The sequence below is a fragment of the Lepisma saccharinum genome, chromosome 8 (assembly GCF_977018435.1).
Source record: "Lepisma saccharinum chromosome 8, izLepSacc3.1, whole genome shotgun sequence".
Taxonomy (NCBI): Eukaryota; Metazoa; Arthropoda; class Insecta; order Zygentoma; family Lepismatidae; genus Lepisma; species Lepisma saccharinum.
In genome coordinates this window covers 75,136,734-75,155,971 of record NC_139236.1, presented here as the reverse complement: position 1 = coordinate 75,155,971, position 19,238 = coordinate 75,136,734, and the positions used below count along the sequence as shown (strand labels likewise).

The 19,238-nt window shown below is 38.5% G+C and overlaps 1 protein-coding gene across 7 annotated transcripts in view; it reads left to right on the top strand.

Annotated features, from left to right (window-relative positions):
* The first annotated feature begins 2,204 nt into the window (after positions 1-2,204).
* The window catches only part of LOC145991146 (uncharacterized), a 150,591-nt gene continuing 133,557 nt past the window's right edge, over positions 2,205-19,238 (top strand). For 3 of the 7 annotated variants that reach the window (XM_083126950.1, XM_083126941.1, XM_083126940.1), the window contains exons 1-2: positions 2,205-2,549; positions 16,919-17,454. In XM_083126950.1, the coding sequence (XP_082983076.1) occupies positions 16,949-17,454 (506 nt within the window). In that variant the 5' untranslated portion in view covers positions 2,205-2,549; positions 16,919-16,948. Of the gene's footprint in view, positions 2,550-7,206; positions 7,405-16,918; positions 17,455-19,238 lie in introns of those variants that run through there. The other 4 variants (XM_083126951.1, XM_083126943.1, XM_083126949.1 and 1 more) reach the window with 2 other exon arrangements.

Genomic DNA, 19,238 nt, shown 5'->3' with positions numbered 1-19,238 from the left:
TAAAATATTCCAAACCATTTCAAAGGTCAACTGACCCCGAACATATCGTCAACTCACTCCACATACAGGTTGAATTGACAATTGTCACTCTTCAAAAAGAAAAAAAAAACATAATATAAAAAAGCAATAATTTTACAAGTTTTTTGGAGCATGGTGAATTAAAAATTTGTAGTGGTTGAGGAAAATACAAATATTGCTCGTAGGATTTCATCAATAGTATATCTTAATTTTTAAAAGCTGCAAAAATTTAAACATAAAAACATGGTCAAGTACGATTTGATGTTGCTCTTAAAGTAGGGTGACCATAATATTTTGACCCAAAGGTCACTTTAATCACTCCTGAAAAATTGGTTAGGCCTAATTAGCTATAAAATTATTGTCATTAACGTATTATTATTATTATTTATAATAACCGCTGTAGCTCAGTCGGTGGTCGGCTTCCGTGGAGGAGTGGTTAGCATAGTGGTCCCGGGTTCGAATCCCGGCTAGGACTTGGATGTTTGTGTTGTCCGTAAATTTAGAAAACCGAGAATATAGAGAAAAACTGATATGTACGAATGTTGAGAAAATGTGTGTGAATGACGGGGGATACCACCGAATAGGGGTATTTCTTTATTTTATATATATATCAAAAAGTCGGTATGGCGTCTGACTACCATGCGAGAGGCCCGGGTTCGATCCCCGGCTGAGAGAACCGGGACTTTTTTCACCTGTTTATGCGGCTCCGGCGCTCGCACAGTGTTGTATAAAGTGGATACCTGGAGGAAACTCTGGGAGGTAAATGCGGCCAGCGGCGTGGTGCTGATCACATCACTCCAAGCTTCGGCCGAGATACGCCTTCATGGCGTGGTGCAAAGCACAGGGGAGCACTTTACCTTTTTTATTATTTATTATAGTATGGATCACATAAATGATACATCATGAACAATATCTATGTAAAATATGATCTCTCGTTGTCAAGAGCTATTAATTTTTATAATCTCGGTATAACTACTATGCCAGAAGTATTTTGCAGAAGGACCAATCTTCTTGAGAACAACTTTATTCTTTACTAACCGTTAATAAAGCTTCCCGAAAAAGTTGCATCACATATTAATATCTAACACAAAACGCGGGATTTGACATTTGAATTTCCGCCAAGACACAGAAAGTCATTCTTTTTAAGAATCTCTCAAATTTAGACTTGGTTTTCAAGCTAATTCCTAGACTTCTAAAAAAACGGGACAAATAGTGTTTCTTGTATAATATCGACGGGACAATTGGGACACGCCTATGAAACGGGACTCTCCCGGTCAAAACGAGACGAATGGTCACCCTATCTTAAAGAAACGATTTTATTTCGAGCAAAGTGAAACAAAAATTATTTGAATTTCACGTTATTCAGTTCATTTTCATTTCTTGTGCGGCGAGGTCGAGTAAAGATTGTTGCAGTCAAGAAATGATTGTTGTGCCGGTGCATGGAATTCGCCGCCCCCAGTTTGTACTTCAGTTATGAGTTATTATTTTTTTCTTTTTGCTCAGGCCAATCGGGACTAGACCTACAGTTTAAAGTGGGATCCGAACCACTTGTAGCTCCACCGGGTATCGAACCCGGAACCACTTGATTACAAGGCGACGGCGCTACCACGGCGCCATCGGGGAGGCCCACACACTGTACTCGTTATTTCAAAAGTGGTAATGGAAATTTCCACAAGCGAAGTTGAAATATTTTTAAAAAAAAGTTTTTTGAGAACTGAATTTGAAAATTCAGGCGCCAGTTGAAAATGCCTACATTTTACATTCCCAATTTCGCCTTCAAATAAACACTCAAAGAATCTGTTAATTGCATAGGAAAGGCAACCTTACTTTCGAGTAAAAGATTCCGAAGAACTTTGCGGTGGCGGAAACGCATCACCCATCCCATCTCTTCACCCCACCCCTAACAGCGGTGCTTGGAAGGGAACCAGCGAAAAAGAAAGCCCTTGCCATTGGTAACAGCCTTGCTGGGATACAAGAGATCTGACCAATAAGGACGTTTGAAACCCACGTGACTGTCACCGAAAGAGCTCTCCCCCCAATTTGTGCTGGAAACGGCAAAAGAAGACGGCCGCGCCATCTACTGGCCACCGATGGAAATGCAATTTCAAAGCGCAGCGAGGTTTAAATGTAGCTTCCACTTCTATTCCCTAACTTTTCTATGCTTCTACCAAATAGGACCTCTGGCAAGAAATCGCTCATAGGCGGTGTGTGCCAAACAAAGAAGAAGAGAGAGAGAGGTCAAGACCTCAACAATGTTTATGTTTACATTTTTAACACTGTCTGTTAAAGTAGGATCTGAACCACTGGGTATCGAACGTGGGACCTCTAGTTTAATGGTGAAATGAGAACAGTGTTTGATAATTAGCAAGTGTGCGAATTAGTGTTTAAAGTGTGCATATCGCAATCTGTGTGTTTCAAATCTCAGGAATGATCAATTCTAACGATATTTGGAATCCAAAATAGTGAATGAATATCAATATATTTATTTCCATCCACTTGATAAATAAGTACAAATAGCACTATGATATGGGGTAGGTCAATTACATGTATAATTTTTGAATACAAAGGAATTAACACATACTTATGCATATTAAAAGTGTAAAAGAGTATAAAATAACATAAAAATAGAAGAGGAGAAATCAAAGGTTATGTCTATTAATGAAAAGGGGTACTTGTTTACTATCCTTCGGACAGATTTCGTAATTTTTTACATAAGAAAATACCGTAAGAAGTTCGGGTAAGACTGTAGTTTACGTCCTTTTCCTAAGGAATACGTGTCATATATCATTGGAAAGCTTATTTGGAATTCAACAATGTAAATCCCAAAGCGAGGAAAAATTTCCGGGAGGAGTAAATCGAGAAAAACCGATATTGTTCGGATATGCATAATTGAACGTACTGAGGAATTTTTGCGATGATGAAGCACATATTTAGGGGTGAAATGAGGGTACTGCATTACTATACCGGAGACACCTATCAATGATTTATATCGCAATTTTTTACATTGATAATGTACTATTCTGCGTTGCAGAACATTTCTTTAGGTGAAATAATGGATTTCTAACGAAAATAATGTCTATTTCTTACATACAATAGCCCCACGAACCATCACGAGGATGAGGTATGCCTACTAGGTTAGGTTAGGCCTGTTAGGTTAGGTTCCATTAACACTCCTTTCGTTCAATTTAGCATATACGGACAACATCGGATTTACAAATTCCATGGCATCTTCCACACCCGGCAACAACTTCACGATGCATCCTCGACACATCATGTAGCAGCAATAGCGCGTAGAAAACCACATGCATTCGCATTAAAATGGATCAAAACTACATTCCCGAACATCAACAACGCTACAGAAAATGATTTGCGTAAGTACTTTCTCCTGTAAATTTGAAGAAATCCGTCTCTGGTATAGTAAAGTGTTACCGAAATGAGTGCTAGTGGAACATAACAGGCCTAACCTAACCTCGTAGGAATACCTCATCCCCGTGAATGTTTAGTGTGGCTATTGTGAACAGAAAGTGTAAAAAGGAAAATGTACTTACCCGAAGAGATGCCGGCTGCCGCACCATGAATGCGCACCGCCAACGCAAAGAGGCAATCACCATGCAGATAAGGATGTAAAGTAGAGTTTAGCCGCATAGCCCCACAAACCATTTCCGGTAAGGTTAGGTTAGGTAGGGTTATGTATAGGTGACAATAGTTAAATATTGGTTTCGAAAACAATATGCGTAGCCCCACACACCATTCTTGCATAACCCCACGAACCATTGACACATAGCCCCACAAGTGTCCCAAGGATAGTAAACATTTACAGAAAAATCAAACGTTATGTCAAGCTACGTACTCCTCTGTGCTATAAAACAAAGGTAAAATTTCGGTATATCGAAGACACATTCCTTCAATTTTACAGAAGAACCAGTAACAGTTCCGTATATCAGAAACACATTTCTTCATTTTTACAGAAGAAACTACTTACGGAAATGAGTTTCTGCAAGCTTTCCAACGTTCGTCGAGGTATTTTCTTTCATCGTGGAATCTATTTGATCTGGAAATCATGTATTTTTCAAGAGAAGTAACTCACCGACACACAATTGCCATTGCTTTCGCTACGTGAAGTGCATGCTCTGCATGTTCGATGACGTAACCCACTGTCAATTTTTCAAACTCCTTTTTTTTTTTTTTGTTTTTACTATGCCTGCCTAACCCAACCAACTTAACCTAACCTTATGGAAATGGTTCGTGGCTCTAACCGTGAATGGTCCATGGGGCTATCTGTGAATGGTGTGTGGGGCTATCCGTCAGCTACCCAGGCTATCGTCATCTACCCGGGCTATCGTCAGCTACCTGTGAATAATATATAATTTCCACCAGTGACAAACACGATAGTAGGTATTTTTCGGTGAAGATGTTGAAACACTGCATACCCACAACCTGAGTCAAGATGTGCCCTCCATATTGTGTGTTCTGGAAGCAAAGAAAGGAATAAGAAAAAACACTCAGAATGTGAAAAATTGAGTTTGTTTTTGTGTAAAAAGCATAATGGCACCTTGAACTATGTTCCACAATACACAATTGGTAAGTACGAACCATGTGAAACACATAATATCTGATTTTAATGTTTTTCTCGATATACGAAACTGTTTCCGAAGAAACTACTTACGGAAATGAGTTTCTACAACGTTTATCGAGGTGTTTTCTTTCATTGTGGAATATATTCGACCGGAAAATCATGTATTTTTCAAGAGAGATATATCACCAACGCACAATTCTGATTGCTTTCATTTGCTTCGCCTAAGTGAACTGCATGCTGCGTATGCTTGATGATGTAATCCCCTGTCAGTGTTTCCAATCCCCCTTTTTTTCACTATGCTTGCCTAACCTAACCTGATGGGAAATTTTTCGTGGGGCTGTCCATGAGCTACAGTGCATAACTGTTCGTGGGGTTATCCATTAATGGTTCGTGGGGCTATCGGTCAGGTAATTGGGCTATCCGTCAGCTACCTGTGCATAATGTACAATTTGCACATGTGACAAACACCATAGTAGGTATTTTTCGGTGTAGAAGATTGGAAACACTGCATTCCAAAAACGTGAGTCAAAATGTGCCCTCCATTTTGTGTGTCACGGAAGCTAAGAAAGGAATAAAAAAAATCACTATAAATGTGAAAAATTGTGTTCGTTTTAATGTAAAAAAACATAATGGCACCTTGAACTATGTTCCACAATACACAATAGGTAAGTACGAACCATGCGAAACACAAAATATCCGATTTTAATGTATGTCTCATATACCGAACTACAAATACTTTATTAGCAAGCTCTTTACTGTCATTTTAAATTTAGTTGGATTCTGATTCTTGAATTCATCTGGCAGTTTGTTATAAAGTTTTACACCTTGAAATCCTAGACCATTATGTGTTTTGGATGTGCGGACAGTAGAAAGGTGGAGGTAGTTATGCATACAAGTTCTGTATTTGTGTATTTCCAGATTTTTTGAGAACATTTCAGAATTTTTATGAATAAAGTAAATGTTTCTAATATGTACTAACATGGAAGAGGTAATATTTGAAATTCATTGAAAATTTGTTTCGTTGGGCTTGAGAGGGATACATTTTTCATAATTTTTAATATTCTTTTTTGCCAAATAAAAATTTTCTTAATTTTGGGTGAACTTCCCCAGAAAGAGATACCATATGTAAGTATAGGTTGAATCTGTTAAAATATACTGTCCTTAAATCATTTAAAGATAAAACATTTCTCAGAATTCTCATCATGTAGCAGAGTTAAAATAGTAATTTGTATGTCCCAAGACAGGTTTGTGTCTATCCATACTCCTAAGAATTTTGTTGCATTGCTTTCTTTGATGACTTCATTGTTAAAGCTGAATTTAAATTTATTATACCTGCCGCAACATTAGTTTGGTATTGAGAACTGAAGGAACACGCACCTCATGGTGTTGCCATATCATGCGTTACGGTATGGTACGCAGTGCAGCCGTCTGATGCTGTGTCGAGGAACACGTGTTATGAAAAGGAACAACAATGATGAAATGTGTTATTGTTTTTCGAGAAAAACGGAATAACAATGATGACAACAATGATGAATGCATTATTGTTTTCTCTCTTCATTTCCATCTCCCTTACAACATGAACGAATTAACGAAACTAGAATTGTTTACAGGTTACCTTTTCAATCCTTTCTGAAAATATTGAATATATACACTTTCAATAACCATTTCTTTCCTAAGTCGCCGTTAAAGTCTGCCCATCTTTCAATTATACCGCAACTGAATTGCACATAGTCCAGTTCGTGGGGCGTCTGGCTTTTACGCAGGAGACCCGCGGTGGTTTGTGGAACTTATTCAAATATCCCGAGCGGCTCCGGGGTCAACTCAGCCCAAGTGAGTACCTGAGGTAAGAGCGGTTGGTGAACCACATCACCTCCATAGTATGCCCTAGGTCGAGGTCGAGAATGTGTGGAGCCCTACCTCCACATCCCCATATGCCTCTATACTTTACGTTATTTTGCGTTCATTAATTTTTTTGTATGAGAATCCCAGAGATTTTATGACTGTCCTTAAATATATTTCCCCACCTTGAAAAAGTCCCGAATCTTTCAACGAAATGCGCAGTTTCCCAACAGTGGGATGATCTTTCCTCCTATAATAAGAGTAAATATGGCGACGAATAGCATCTTGCTGAAAGGTATCTAAATTTGTCACGCATTTACTGATATTCCTCTATCTCCTGGGGTTTCCAGTTTTGAAGCCTCGCATTGATTTATTTATTTCCACCACATTATATTTTTCTCTCCCTATGGTAAAAATAGTGTTCTTAAACACGCCGACAGCAGCAGCAGTCCTGTCCAGAAATTTTAATTACAGAAATGATTGGACCCCATTGTTTTTCTCTTGCTCAAATTATTTGCGCTCAGAACAAACCATCTCCCGCGTTTGGCCTTTGAAAAGAATTACTTTTTCTTTTAGTGCATGGCCTGTTTAGTACATTGTCATCTCGAGTATTGCTTCCTGTGTTTGACATTCTTCACACAAGCACAACAAACACTCAAGCAGAATACAGAAAATTATATACAAAAAATAACACTAGAACAACATGCTATATCAGGTCATGAAATTTCAAGTTTGAAGTCAGTCGCCGGACTCAAGTCTTTGGTCGCCACCATTTTATATTGATAAATAATAAAAATATAAGCAATTATTAAAAATAACATGCCTTAGGAATTAATGTTTTTGTAGCGCTGTCGTTCTACACTGAAGTACCACTTATCAATCGCAGCTGCTGGGTCAAACACTGACAGAGGGGGTCCATTTACGGAAACTGGGAGCAAATCATCCAGTGTCTCCGTCGTCAGAGAGTTCCTGTAAGTAGTCTTGAGTCTGTTGTGACACCTGAAACCTCTCTCACATGAAGCTGTGCTCACTCGTAGAACAGCAGAAAATGTCAAAATCTGGAACAAATTTGGGAATCTTGCTGAACACTCCTCACTGTGAATCTTTTCCAGTGTCTGATTCAAAGTCAGAGAAGAAAACAAAAGTTTGTATTCTGTCCACTCTGCTAACGGAACATCCATTTTCTCATTATAGAGGCTCGGGTTCAAGTACATGTAGTGCTTCTTTATTTCTTCTATCCCAAACTGAAGAATATTTTCTTTGGGAGGCCAACCCAAGGTGTCGAAAACATGCAGAGATGCAATCACATCTGTTGATATAGATTGCAATCTTTCTGTGATGTACACCTTCGCATTGTTAATTACGTTTTCTCTAACAGTTTGAAACTCTTGCTCTCCCATTTTGAATGTTTGTGAGCTGCAGGGATCTGCACATCCCTGATCTTCCCTGAAATGGATACATGGTCCAAGAAATCTTGTTCACTTGGTCCAACATTAGATTCCAGGTCAGCCAAAACTGAAATGCAGTGTTCAATTCTTATTTTCAGAGATGAAATCAAAAGATTCTTATTTTGTAGTGCCACACTTAAAGGGTTCAATTTCCTGTAAAAATCCAAAAGGAAGTACAGAACCTTAACAAATTTAAATTGCTTCAAACTTTTCAGCAAACCTTTAGCTTTAGCACCATCATTGTCTTTTCTATGGAGCACCTGTTCAAGATTGGTCACAACAGCTTTCCATGATTTCAAGAGATCTCTTACAGCACTTTCTTTATTGGCTAGCCACCTAATAGTGTGGATACCACTCAGTTTTGGGTCATTCCATGGGAAATCACCAGAATTGTCCGGAAATGGGTCGCCTCATAGTAACAGATTGTAACAAGCTTTTGTGCACGTTTAGAGTTAGTAAGGAAATATCATTGTGTGAAATATCTCGTTTCAAAACGTAATACATATTGTACAGGGTGCCTCTAAAGAATGTGATCCTTCAAAAAAAATACAAGACACCGACATTTTCACATAATTGTTAAGAAACAACAAACTGAGATAGAAAGTTTATTTTTGCTTTATTGTACAAAGTAAAGTATACTTAGTTGTAACGCATTGTATATTTTGCCTTACCTTTATATGTGTATGCCCAGATAGTGGTTGAAATTCACTGTCGTTAAGATGTGCGGCAGAAAATTAGACAAGTTTATTGATTTCCACCGTACTGAGGAAATCAGCCAAAGTCTTTATATTCGTCACAGTATGACTTCTATGTATGGTTCATCAGCACACAACCTCATATTGCTGTTTAATGTTTCTGGTTATAAATTACAGACACTTTTTACAGTATGTTTGGGGAAGAAAGTGCAAAATGAGGCTATTTCAAGAGTTAAAATCTTGTAATGGGAAAGGTGGCAACACTGTGCAAGTGGTATAATTGGAAACACCTGAACTTTGGTATTATTTACTGGAAATATGAAAATTGCACTCTGCCTCATTTGGTATCTATTGCGGACATACGAAATACGTGCAGTGCAGAATGTCCGTAATACCGAAGTTTCCAATAATCATATCCCAAGTCAACTGGAAGTTGTAAGTGGAAAGTAATCTCAAGGGATCAATCAGTTTTACATTGACAGTGATGATTGTCAATTTAGTTAACTGAAAACACTCATTTGTACGTCGCAAATGCAGTGTGAATACGTTGCACAGTTGCTGAATCCAGAGTGTAGGTTCTCCCAGTAAATGTGCCAGGTGGTGAAATCCTGAGCAAAATGTCAGTGTGTGGAATCCAACATGAATCTTCCTTGCTCGGCCATGTAAAACTCTGTGCAGGTCCATGAGGGTGCATAAATTTGACACGATATTCACTGTTGTCATGAGACACTTCTGTAATGATCCCCAACCACCACTCCGAATTGTACACATAAGCAACGTATGATGAACTGTGTAGCATTATTTTACCTTGTGTTACCGGCACGTTGGAAACTTCTTTAGATATCACACTAACTTCAGTTCTTGTAGTCATGCTGGATATGTGAGATGTAAGCATGCGTGTTTTGGTTAGTGGTATGAAACAATGAAGACTTCTTGTTCCTTCAATGCGAGTTGCTTGAGCAAATCGTGGCTTTAACTTGTCTGTTTGCTGTTCAATTTCCTTAGAGCTGACATAGAAAACCTGAATGTTCTTGATTGTAGATGCAAATTCACATAGTTGCATAGGAGTTAGAATATGATTGTTGTATGGTCTTTGTATGCTTGCCCTAGTTGCCAACCGTTTCACTGTGGCTCCTACACCATCAGAAGGTCCCTTCCCATGACAACTAGCAAAAAAGTGCCACTCTGCTTTCAAACCGAAATCCTCCTCATGATGACAGAGATTTATAAAATTTTTCCTGTTCTTGTATTGTGCAGAAGATCCATCACTGAAATACACAATTTTCCGTATAGCTGGGAATCTGTTTCTGAGAATTGAGAGAACTTCTTGTTGAAAGGAATAAAAGGATGCTGTGTCATGAATCAGGTGATCACTTACAGCACACAGAGAAACTGTACTAACAGATAATTCATTCCGCACATAGGCAACAAAAGGATGAAGTGTGGCTTGAGAATTTTCCCAGTGAAATCCTTGCACAGCGTCTTGGGCTACAAAAGCATAATTCTCTGAGAAATCTACTAGAAGGATGCACTCATCATCGGCAAGCGATGATTTCCTTGTCGACAGAAAGTGGCTTTGTGCAGAGGATATAAAATGGTGCCTGGTTAAGGCTGGAATTCTTTCAAGGAAAGTAGCAATGAATTCTTCTATTGTTTGTACGACTGATGTGAGTGTGCTCCTGTCTGTAGTGACCCACTGTTTGTATGTTATTTCCTCATGTTCTGCACACACATTTTCTAGGTACTCCTGCACTTCGTAGCTCCCTGAGCAGTTTGTACATTCACCAAACATACACTCCATATTTGATATATCACAAACACATTTCTCCATTATAGTAAGAAGTTTGACATGGGGTTGAACAGAGTGCAGCATGAGCTTCATATTCTGGTGTATGATGCATACACACACACTATGAGTTCCACCTGCTCCTGGAAGAACACACCATTTTGGACGTAATTCGGCAAATTTTGAGAACCCCACTTGCAAGTTTGGATGTTCATTTTTAAACAATGCATACAACTCTTTTAAATTGCACATTACCAGACGCTTTTGTTTATGCACCCTTCCTCCGTCAACCTTCACAGAAATGATATCTTTCTTTCCTGCACATATTCGGCTGTTTTCATCATTCTCATAAAACTTGCGGCAAGCATCAATGGTATCCCCATTCAGAGCAATGCCAGTCTTTGGTGAAGGCAGTGCCAGTATTCCTTTCTCAGCTTTCAGTTTTTTGGCTGTTCGTACCATGTACTCAGTAGTGTTGAAATATTCTTTAACCTTTGTTGTTTGCCAACTATGAGGGGTAAGTGTGAGTATTTGAAGCTGTTCAGCTCTTGAAGACTTGATGAATTTCTGCTGAAGTTCTGACATGAGAAGGTTTAGGTCATGTTCGGCACGAGTTTTTGTAGCCTCAGCAGATTCTTCTGACTCTTCAGGGATATGTAAAACTGCTGCAACATGCTTTGTGACACAAGATTGTATTTGTTTCATTTTTGCTTTTCCATACCTTTTCCTCTTCTCTTTGTTCACATGAGTAAGTGTCTTCATGGGAGATACTTGTATTTCATGCAGACTTGAATTCAGTCTCTTCAATGGACTAGCACTGCTGTCTGGGACATAATCACTGTCATTTACCTCATCAACATTACCCAAATCTTCAGGCTGGTATGGTGTTTCTTTCACGCGTGTCTCACATTTTCCACACAATTTTTGCCCAGGAATCAGTTTACCACCATATATCCTTGCTGTTTCTACAGTAATTGTCCTTAATGACTTCTTACAAGGACCCTTGTGATAGGAAAGTGGGTCGCTACAATGAGAACCAAATATGTGAGAATATTTTTGCAAGTAAACCTTTGCATGATGGAAACAAATGTTATCTACACTACCTACTCTAAATTTCAACAGTTCTTGATCTAAACCTGGCAGGGTGCTTACCAATACAGTTCCTGTTTTTGGTGTGTAGTGATGTAGGTGACAAGCACTGTCTGTCTTCAAGCCTACACTGCACTGCACTGAGGGTTCATGTGGCACACAGCCCTGAGGCAATGCCATGTCTGTGTTTATTTCACTTTGAGTTATCACACACAGTTTGTACAAGTACAGTTTGTTAACAAGTCTTACTGTTATTCACACTAAATAATTGAAAAACACCACTGCTCTCACCAAAATATTACGGTACACCACCAGAAGCCAGCCTCATATCACACAATAGATTTGGCGGGAAAACAAAAGAGTCCTGAAATTCACATGAAACAAATGAGTATCAAAATGCACAATTGTTTCACAATTAACTTTTTTGTTTTGGAATATACTCTTTTTACAGGTGTGAGTGCATGGGTCGAGGTACAGCAACCTGAAATATTTGAAAGGAAAACTCAATTACGCATTATATGTGAAAGCAGATATTAGCAGAACGGCAGTACACATAATTCAGTATTCTATGAAAATGGTTCAGAGTGCAATCATGAAATTTCTCCTGAGGAACATGTTGGAATAGTACAATATTTTACTGCCACTCATTTCTTCTTGATATCTTTCCCTCATATGGAACTTTGCACCCAAAAAGAGTGCTTTTTTTAGCTTTTTCATATTTTTAACATACATGACACACTTTTAAGCAAGAAGGAAATATATTGCAGTCTTCCTTTTTAGTGTGGAGACCCCACACTTTGGGAACTGTTCTTGTGAGAACTATGAAGATTGCACTTTCTTTCCTTCCACTTTAAAATATGACATAGATTTCCACATATATACCACATATATGTGTGGAAAGTTGCTTTTTCAGTTATGAAAAAGACAACCACAAATTAATATAGTTGTCACCAAACTTAACTTTTTTTCATTGTATATATTTCCTTTACATAATACAACAACTAGAAATCATATGTCATTTATTTTCGTTACGCTACAAGCATTTATCTTGTACCTTCGCACTGTACGTTACCACGTCACTACACACTGAGACGGTAACTTTAATCAGTCCTGTAGCCCAAACTAATGACCGTAGACATAAATAATTTTACAGTTTTCCATAATACCCTCAGACATACATTTGTGCAAAATTTTATTAAAATTGGAGATGTAGTGGCGACTACCATTTCGGTGATTTGCCATGGAATGACCCTTTTAGAATTTCTTCTCCTATAACTTCTGCCGTTTCTCTCAAGAGGTGAAGTCTTTAGCAGAGCCATGATAAAACTGAAAAATATTCCTAATCACGGAATCAAATGCTCTACAATATTTGACTCCAACACAGCTAATTGCAAACGATGTGCAAGGTAGTGAATAGTTTTCATTTTATTACAAATAGCTTTCATTTGCACAGCCAATCCTGATTTGTGCCTGACCATATTTGCTGCACCATCAGTACCCAAGCCAACAATGTAATACTTGTTTCTGTTACATGAACTATGAAGAGTCAAATGTCCCTTAACACCCCCTACAAAATGTGAAGGAGTTATCATGGGTATAATTGGTCATGAAAGAAATAGGTTAGGCACAGGGAGATCCCTAGCCGTGTGTGTCAAGCGCAGATCCGGCATATTGTTGACCACCATATTGAATTCAACGCAAAAATTTCAAAGGAAAGGGGGTGATGTGATATATCAAATAAGGCTAGAATTTCACGAGAAATGAAGTGACGAAGGATTTTCCAACGTAACTTACGCCAGCAAAAAGTTATACACATATCTTTCACTTACGATATATGCACATTATAATGTTGTCAATGTTCCTGTGAGCACACTCGTTGACGTCTCTCACACTCGCATAGAACATTTGGTAATGGAGCATGTGCAACAACATCGCAAGCAGCAACTATGCCTTCTCTCAGATGGTCAATATCAGGGACTTTTAGTGCATGCACCTTTCTCTTCAAATGTTTCTGAAGGTAAAAGTCCTCCTAAGATGTTAGATCTGGGGAATGTGCAGGCCTTTTAATAGATCCCCGTGTGCCCATCAATCTACCTAGAAAATTACCATGAAGAAATTGCGAAAATGTCTACATAGTGTGGTCACACTGTCCTGTTTCAAAACTCTCGAAAAGTGCCATATCCAGTAAGCAAGGGTGAAAAAACCTGTTCACTTAACAAATCCAAGAAGCCCTCACCATTTAAGGTTCCGTTGTTGAATATGGACCAACCATTTCCGTTCGCCATACATTATACCACATAATTAGCTTACCAGCAACAACCATTCGACTGAGCAAATCACAGGTATTGCATATTATTTTTATTAATTTAACGTGAACATAAAAATTTGCCTCTTCACTGAAGAATTTTTCATTCCAAAGGAAGTGTCACGTAATTGTTTGAGATACTTTTCCCAATATTCTTCACTATTCAACTATTTGGTGAATGTAGCTGATTAAAATCATATGCAATGGTGCGTATACTTCTTTCTCTCCCAAGATGTCATCGGGATCTCGATGAGTTCCTAACACGTTAGGAGCATTCCAATGCTTTGTTTTTAACACCTCGAAAAGGAGAAAATGGTTACAAGCATGCAGTAATAAATTTTTGCTGGTTAAATATACGTTTCTCGTGAAATTCTAGCCTGATTTGATATATCACATCACCACCTTTCCTTTGAAATTTTTGCGTTGAATTCAATATGGCGGTCAACAATATGCCGGATCTGCGCTTGACACACACGGCTAGGGATCTCCCTGTGCCTAACCTATTTCATGACCAATTATACCCAGGATAACTCCTTCACATTTTGTAGGGGGTGTTAAGGGACATTTGACTCTTCATAGTTCTTGTAATTGGGCTTTTATCAATCACATAGTTACACATATGATTTTGTATCTTCTGATCCCATTGCAGTCCCAGAATGATGATTTTTTTATATGTTTTAGAGTATGGTATGAGGGACCAAATATATTTTTTTCACGATTTTTGGTGATGACATGTTTTGAGATATTCAAGGTCAAAAGTCAAGGTCACGTGACAAAATTATATTTTTATCCAAAGGTAGGCTTGTTATATATCACTGGAAAGCTTGTTCAATTCCCTGTACAATAAGCTTTATTTGAGCTTCCTAGGAGAAATAGGGGCGGGGTTACAGCACATTTAGTATATCCAAGCGGGCTCAAAAAAGGCAATTTCTGCAAACTTTTACCTTGAATAATTTAACAATTGCAAGATGCACGAGACTAAAAATTTTCATAGTTACTAAGTTCTATGCATAGTTTCAACTCCCCAAATTTCATGAAAATCGGAGATGGTCAGGTTAAAAATTGCACATATCTGTGTTGATTTGGCATGGAATGACTCGTATATAAGATTGTAACAGGTGACGAATGATGGATATATGCATGTGAGCCGGAACGTAAACAGCGGTCGACTGTATGGGTGTTTCAAGATGAACTCAATCCAACAAAAGTTGTTCGCGCTCGAAGCACATCGAAACAAATGGTTGCCTGTTTTTTTTCAGGAAAACTGGTCATGTGGCAACTGTGCCTTTAGAGGAACGTAGAACGGTCAACTCTGAATGGTACACAACAATTTGTTTGCCAGAGGTCTTTGGTCAAATACGGAAAACAAACAAACGCCGTCAGATCATTCTTCATCAAGACAATGCCAGCTGTCACACATCTCGTCTAACAACCGACTTTATGAACAGTCAAAAAATCGAATTGATGGGTCATCCGCCGTACAGTCCTGATTTGGCACCCAATGACTTCTTCTTGTTCCCGAATGTCAAGAATACGATTTTCGTCGGCGGGAGACGCCGTTGATGCGTTCAAAAACCATATTATGGAGGTGTCTCAAGAATATTGGAAAAACTGCTTTGACAAATGGTTCGAACGAATGCAAAGTGTATTGACCATAAAGGAGAATACTTCGAAAAACAATAAAGCAATTTTCAATGCCAAATTCCTGTTTTTTCATTGTTAGGCTCAAAATATAAATAGTGACCCTCGTAGAAGTAATATCTCAATTCGATATCCAGTGGAATTATATTGCATTTTAAATTTTAAATCTTGATTAGTTTATCTGAGCTTGAAGTGAACTTAGAACATTTCTTGTAATTTTTGTTTTCCTTGTTTGGATGTTACGAATCCTCATAAAATGACATTTTCAAATTTGTATGTATGTAACTGCATGACAAATATTCATATTGTTTATTGTGGACATTTACAAAATTTGTATTGCAATAGGGTATAGACTAGGCATCCTGTTAAGTGTAAATATGAATTATTTCCTTTAATCAAATATGATAAGCAATTTGCGTGTGCAGAGAAAAATGCATGATCAGAAGGAAAATGGTAAGATTGATGACTTCACCCTGACAGTGTCTTTTTCTGGTATGATATTATTTCCACAGCACAATATTGGTTTTAGAATGTTATCTGGCAATAAAAATAGAACCCAGTGCCAACCATGAAGCTCTCCAAGGGATTGCATAATTTAGGATAGAAAATGTCACTTTTTTTTTTAACAATCTTTGCCTTGAAGGAAGAGCTTGATGAGAAAACCACTTTAATGCCCTCTCCACACCGTGAAATTTGTTGGTGGTGTATATTGACATGCTGATTTTTGTTCAAGCCAATGTGAAGTAGCAGAAAGTTGCAGTGAAATAATTTGGCACAATCTACATTTTTTGCAAAAATTTCTAGCAACTCATGTATTGTGATGTACCATGTGAAGACATAACAAATAACAAGGGATGGTGTCCCAGATGCATAGTTAAGTTTGCCTGAATAGTTTCCATCTTGCTACAAAATGAGAAGGTAGAATTATATTAAAGTAGATAAAATAGTTGTAGCAAACTAAGAATTTGGTACATCGTTCTACATTCATCGTTAATGTTAGATTGCTCTTGTTGCTACAATGACACAAATCACAGAATCATGCACCTTATTTAATATCCTCTGTTTCATCACTACTTGTCATCTTCTCTTTAAAAGGTTAAGGTAAAGTAAAAAGGTAAAGGTGCCCCTGTTCATGTGCACATATACCATGAAGAGATATGGGGTGATGTGGAGGTATAGAGATCCACATGTTATTAATCTCGGCCATAGTTGGGATGATGTAATCTGCATCATTCCCTACCACCTTTACCCCTGAGTTGCCTCCCAGGTTCCCAATTACGACCCTGGTAGGCATCAGAGCTATGCAGAAACAGGGAAATGATTGGAAAAATTCCTGGTCCAGGTTACCTGCCCCAGGGTTCAAACCCAAGTCTTCTGTGTGGTAGCCAGTTGCTCTACAAACTAAGCTACCGCGGCTCCTTCTCTTTCAAAGACAAGTGTATGTATATTTTCTAATTTCTGATAGAATTTTAGCACAATCTGATGCCCATGTGTAAAATCCAGATTTTTATGATTTTGCAGATTTCAAGTTCCTCCCCCTTATCAGCACAGATGGAGTTTGATGAGCAACTGACTCTAAAGCCTGACTTCATCAGGTGCTTAGTCAAGACTGAACCTCAAGATGTTCCTTATCAAGAAGAGTCAATCGAAAGCACTTGGGAGCCATCACCACCACCACCAGTTATTAAATCTGAACCAAAGGAGGAAGAAGTGAAAGAGGAAGAGCCAGAGGATATTTGTGGCAGTTCCTTCCATGTATACTTGCCCTCTGTTACTGAGGAGGAGGATAGTAAACATTTGGACGCAAGTGATAACATCGCACAGTTTTGCACTGTTGAATTAAAAGTTAATGAGAGTGCCAGTCTTAAAGTAGAGCCTGAAGATGTGAAGAAGAGTGAACTGACAGTTGAAGATGAAGGCGCAAGTGATAATATCGCACAGTTTTGCACTGTTGAATTAAAAGTTAATGAGAGTGCCAGTCTTAAAGTAGAGCCTGAAGATGTGAAGAAGAGTGAACTGACAGTTGAAGATGAAGGCGCAGCTTCAGACACAGATAGGTGAGTGTAAGAAATATTTTTAAATGAATGAAACTGCTGTGACAATATACATTAGCTTGAATACACTGGGACCTTGATTTAATGTTCTTCAATGCATGAAGCTATAAAAAATGAAAATGCAGGAAAATGTAAGATTGAGGAACATTTTATAACATTTTGCTACGTGGGGACCTTCATGATTGAATGTATAATGTGGAAAAACGTAAAATCTGGCAATGTAAAATTTGGTTCCACTGTTCAAAGCTGCTTCTTACATACAGGTAGATGCATAGGTGGATTTAGAATTTTTGTCTGGTAGGGACCCCTCATGTTGTGAATATATGTGTGTGTGTGTGTGTGTGTGTGTGTGTGTGTGGGTGTGGGTGCGTGCGTGCGTGTGTGCATGTGTGCGTGCGTGCGTGCGCGCGCGCGCATATCTGCGTGGTAAGGGTCATATATACAGGATGTCTCCATACATAACCGTAAGCTTTCACAGTGAACATAAAGACAGAAAACTTTTCATAATGACAATTAATGATGTCTTTGCACCTCCCAGATAGTGTTATAGAAGCACTGTTGCTTTATAATCAAGGTCCTGAGTTTGATGTTATTGCCTTGGGAGCTTTGTCTGGATGCAGTAATATTGCTGAGACCTGTGTTTCTTAATCTATATAACTTAAAGCTTTCACATCATGAGAAAAATTCATCTTTGTCCATCTTGAAACGTGCTGGCTAGAGTGCTGAAGCAAGAGCCTTTTGCTTGAGTACCCAATAGTTTGCATGGATGACACTAGATAGCATATGGTATTGAGAGTGGCATCATGAGTAAATAACGCTTGTTAAGTAAAGCAAGCAGCATGCATTCAAAGCCCGATAGTACACATATAACCATTATTTTTATTCTTTTTTGTTTAATTTTCCCTAAAATTATGGATTTGTGAACTGAAAGAATCAGCGAAATTGAAACTGAAGTGAACATTTAGACTGTCTTACCAATACAATGATATGTGAGAATGATTGTGGTCTGAAACTACCAAGGTGGATATTTTACATATGTGATTATTGTCAGATTGAAGTACCAGGTGGTTGTAATTAAAGTGACTGTGTTCAGAGTGGTACAGCACGGGCTGTAATGAGAGTAGCAGTCTGAAACTTCGTAGATATGCTAATGAAGCAATGCGCTCGCGAATTATGCAAAAAAAGAAAAAGAAAAAGTTCCAATTCTCGCCACCAGGGTAAAAAATGGCGCTGTAACAGTCAAAACATGGTATATTTACAGGAAAAAGGCAGGAAAGATCAACACATGAGAACAATGGTTCTGGCATGTTTATTAGGAACTATGGTTACAAGAACTGTTCAATATGGCCTCCCAATTCAGCAACATGCTGCATTCGTAACACGGCATGGTCGACGTTTGCTCGCAGCATGTCTGGCAAAATCTGAGCGACATGTTGTATGCTAGCCTTCAGATCAGGCAGAGACCGGACATGCCCCTGATAGACACGATCTTTTAAATATCCCCACAGACAGAAGTCACATGGATTAAGATCGGGTGATCTGGAAGGCCATGCATCTGGAAACTGCCTAGAGATGATGCGATCATTAGTGAAGGTTTCTCGCAGCAAATCTTTCACGTGGCAATCGACATGTGATGTTGCTCCGTCTTGCATGAAAATATTGGTGTGTTCACAGTTCCGTTATTGCACGTGTTGCACAAGGAGGTCCCTATAATGTGCAGATGTCACCGTACACCTAACAGGCACTCAAGGTGTCATCTCCTCAAACAAAAACTGACCAAGAATGAA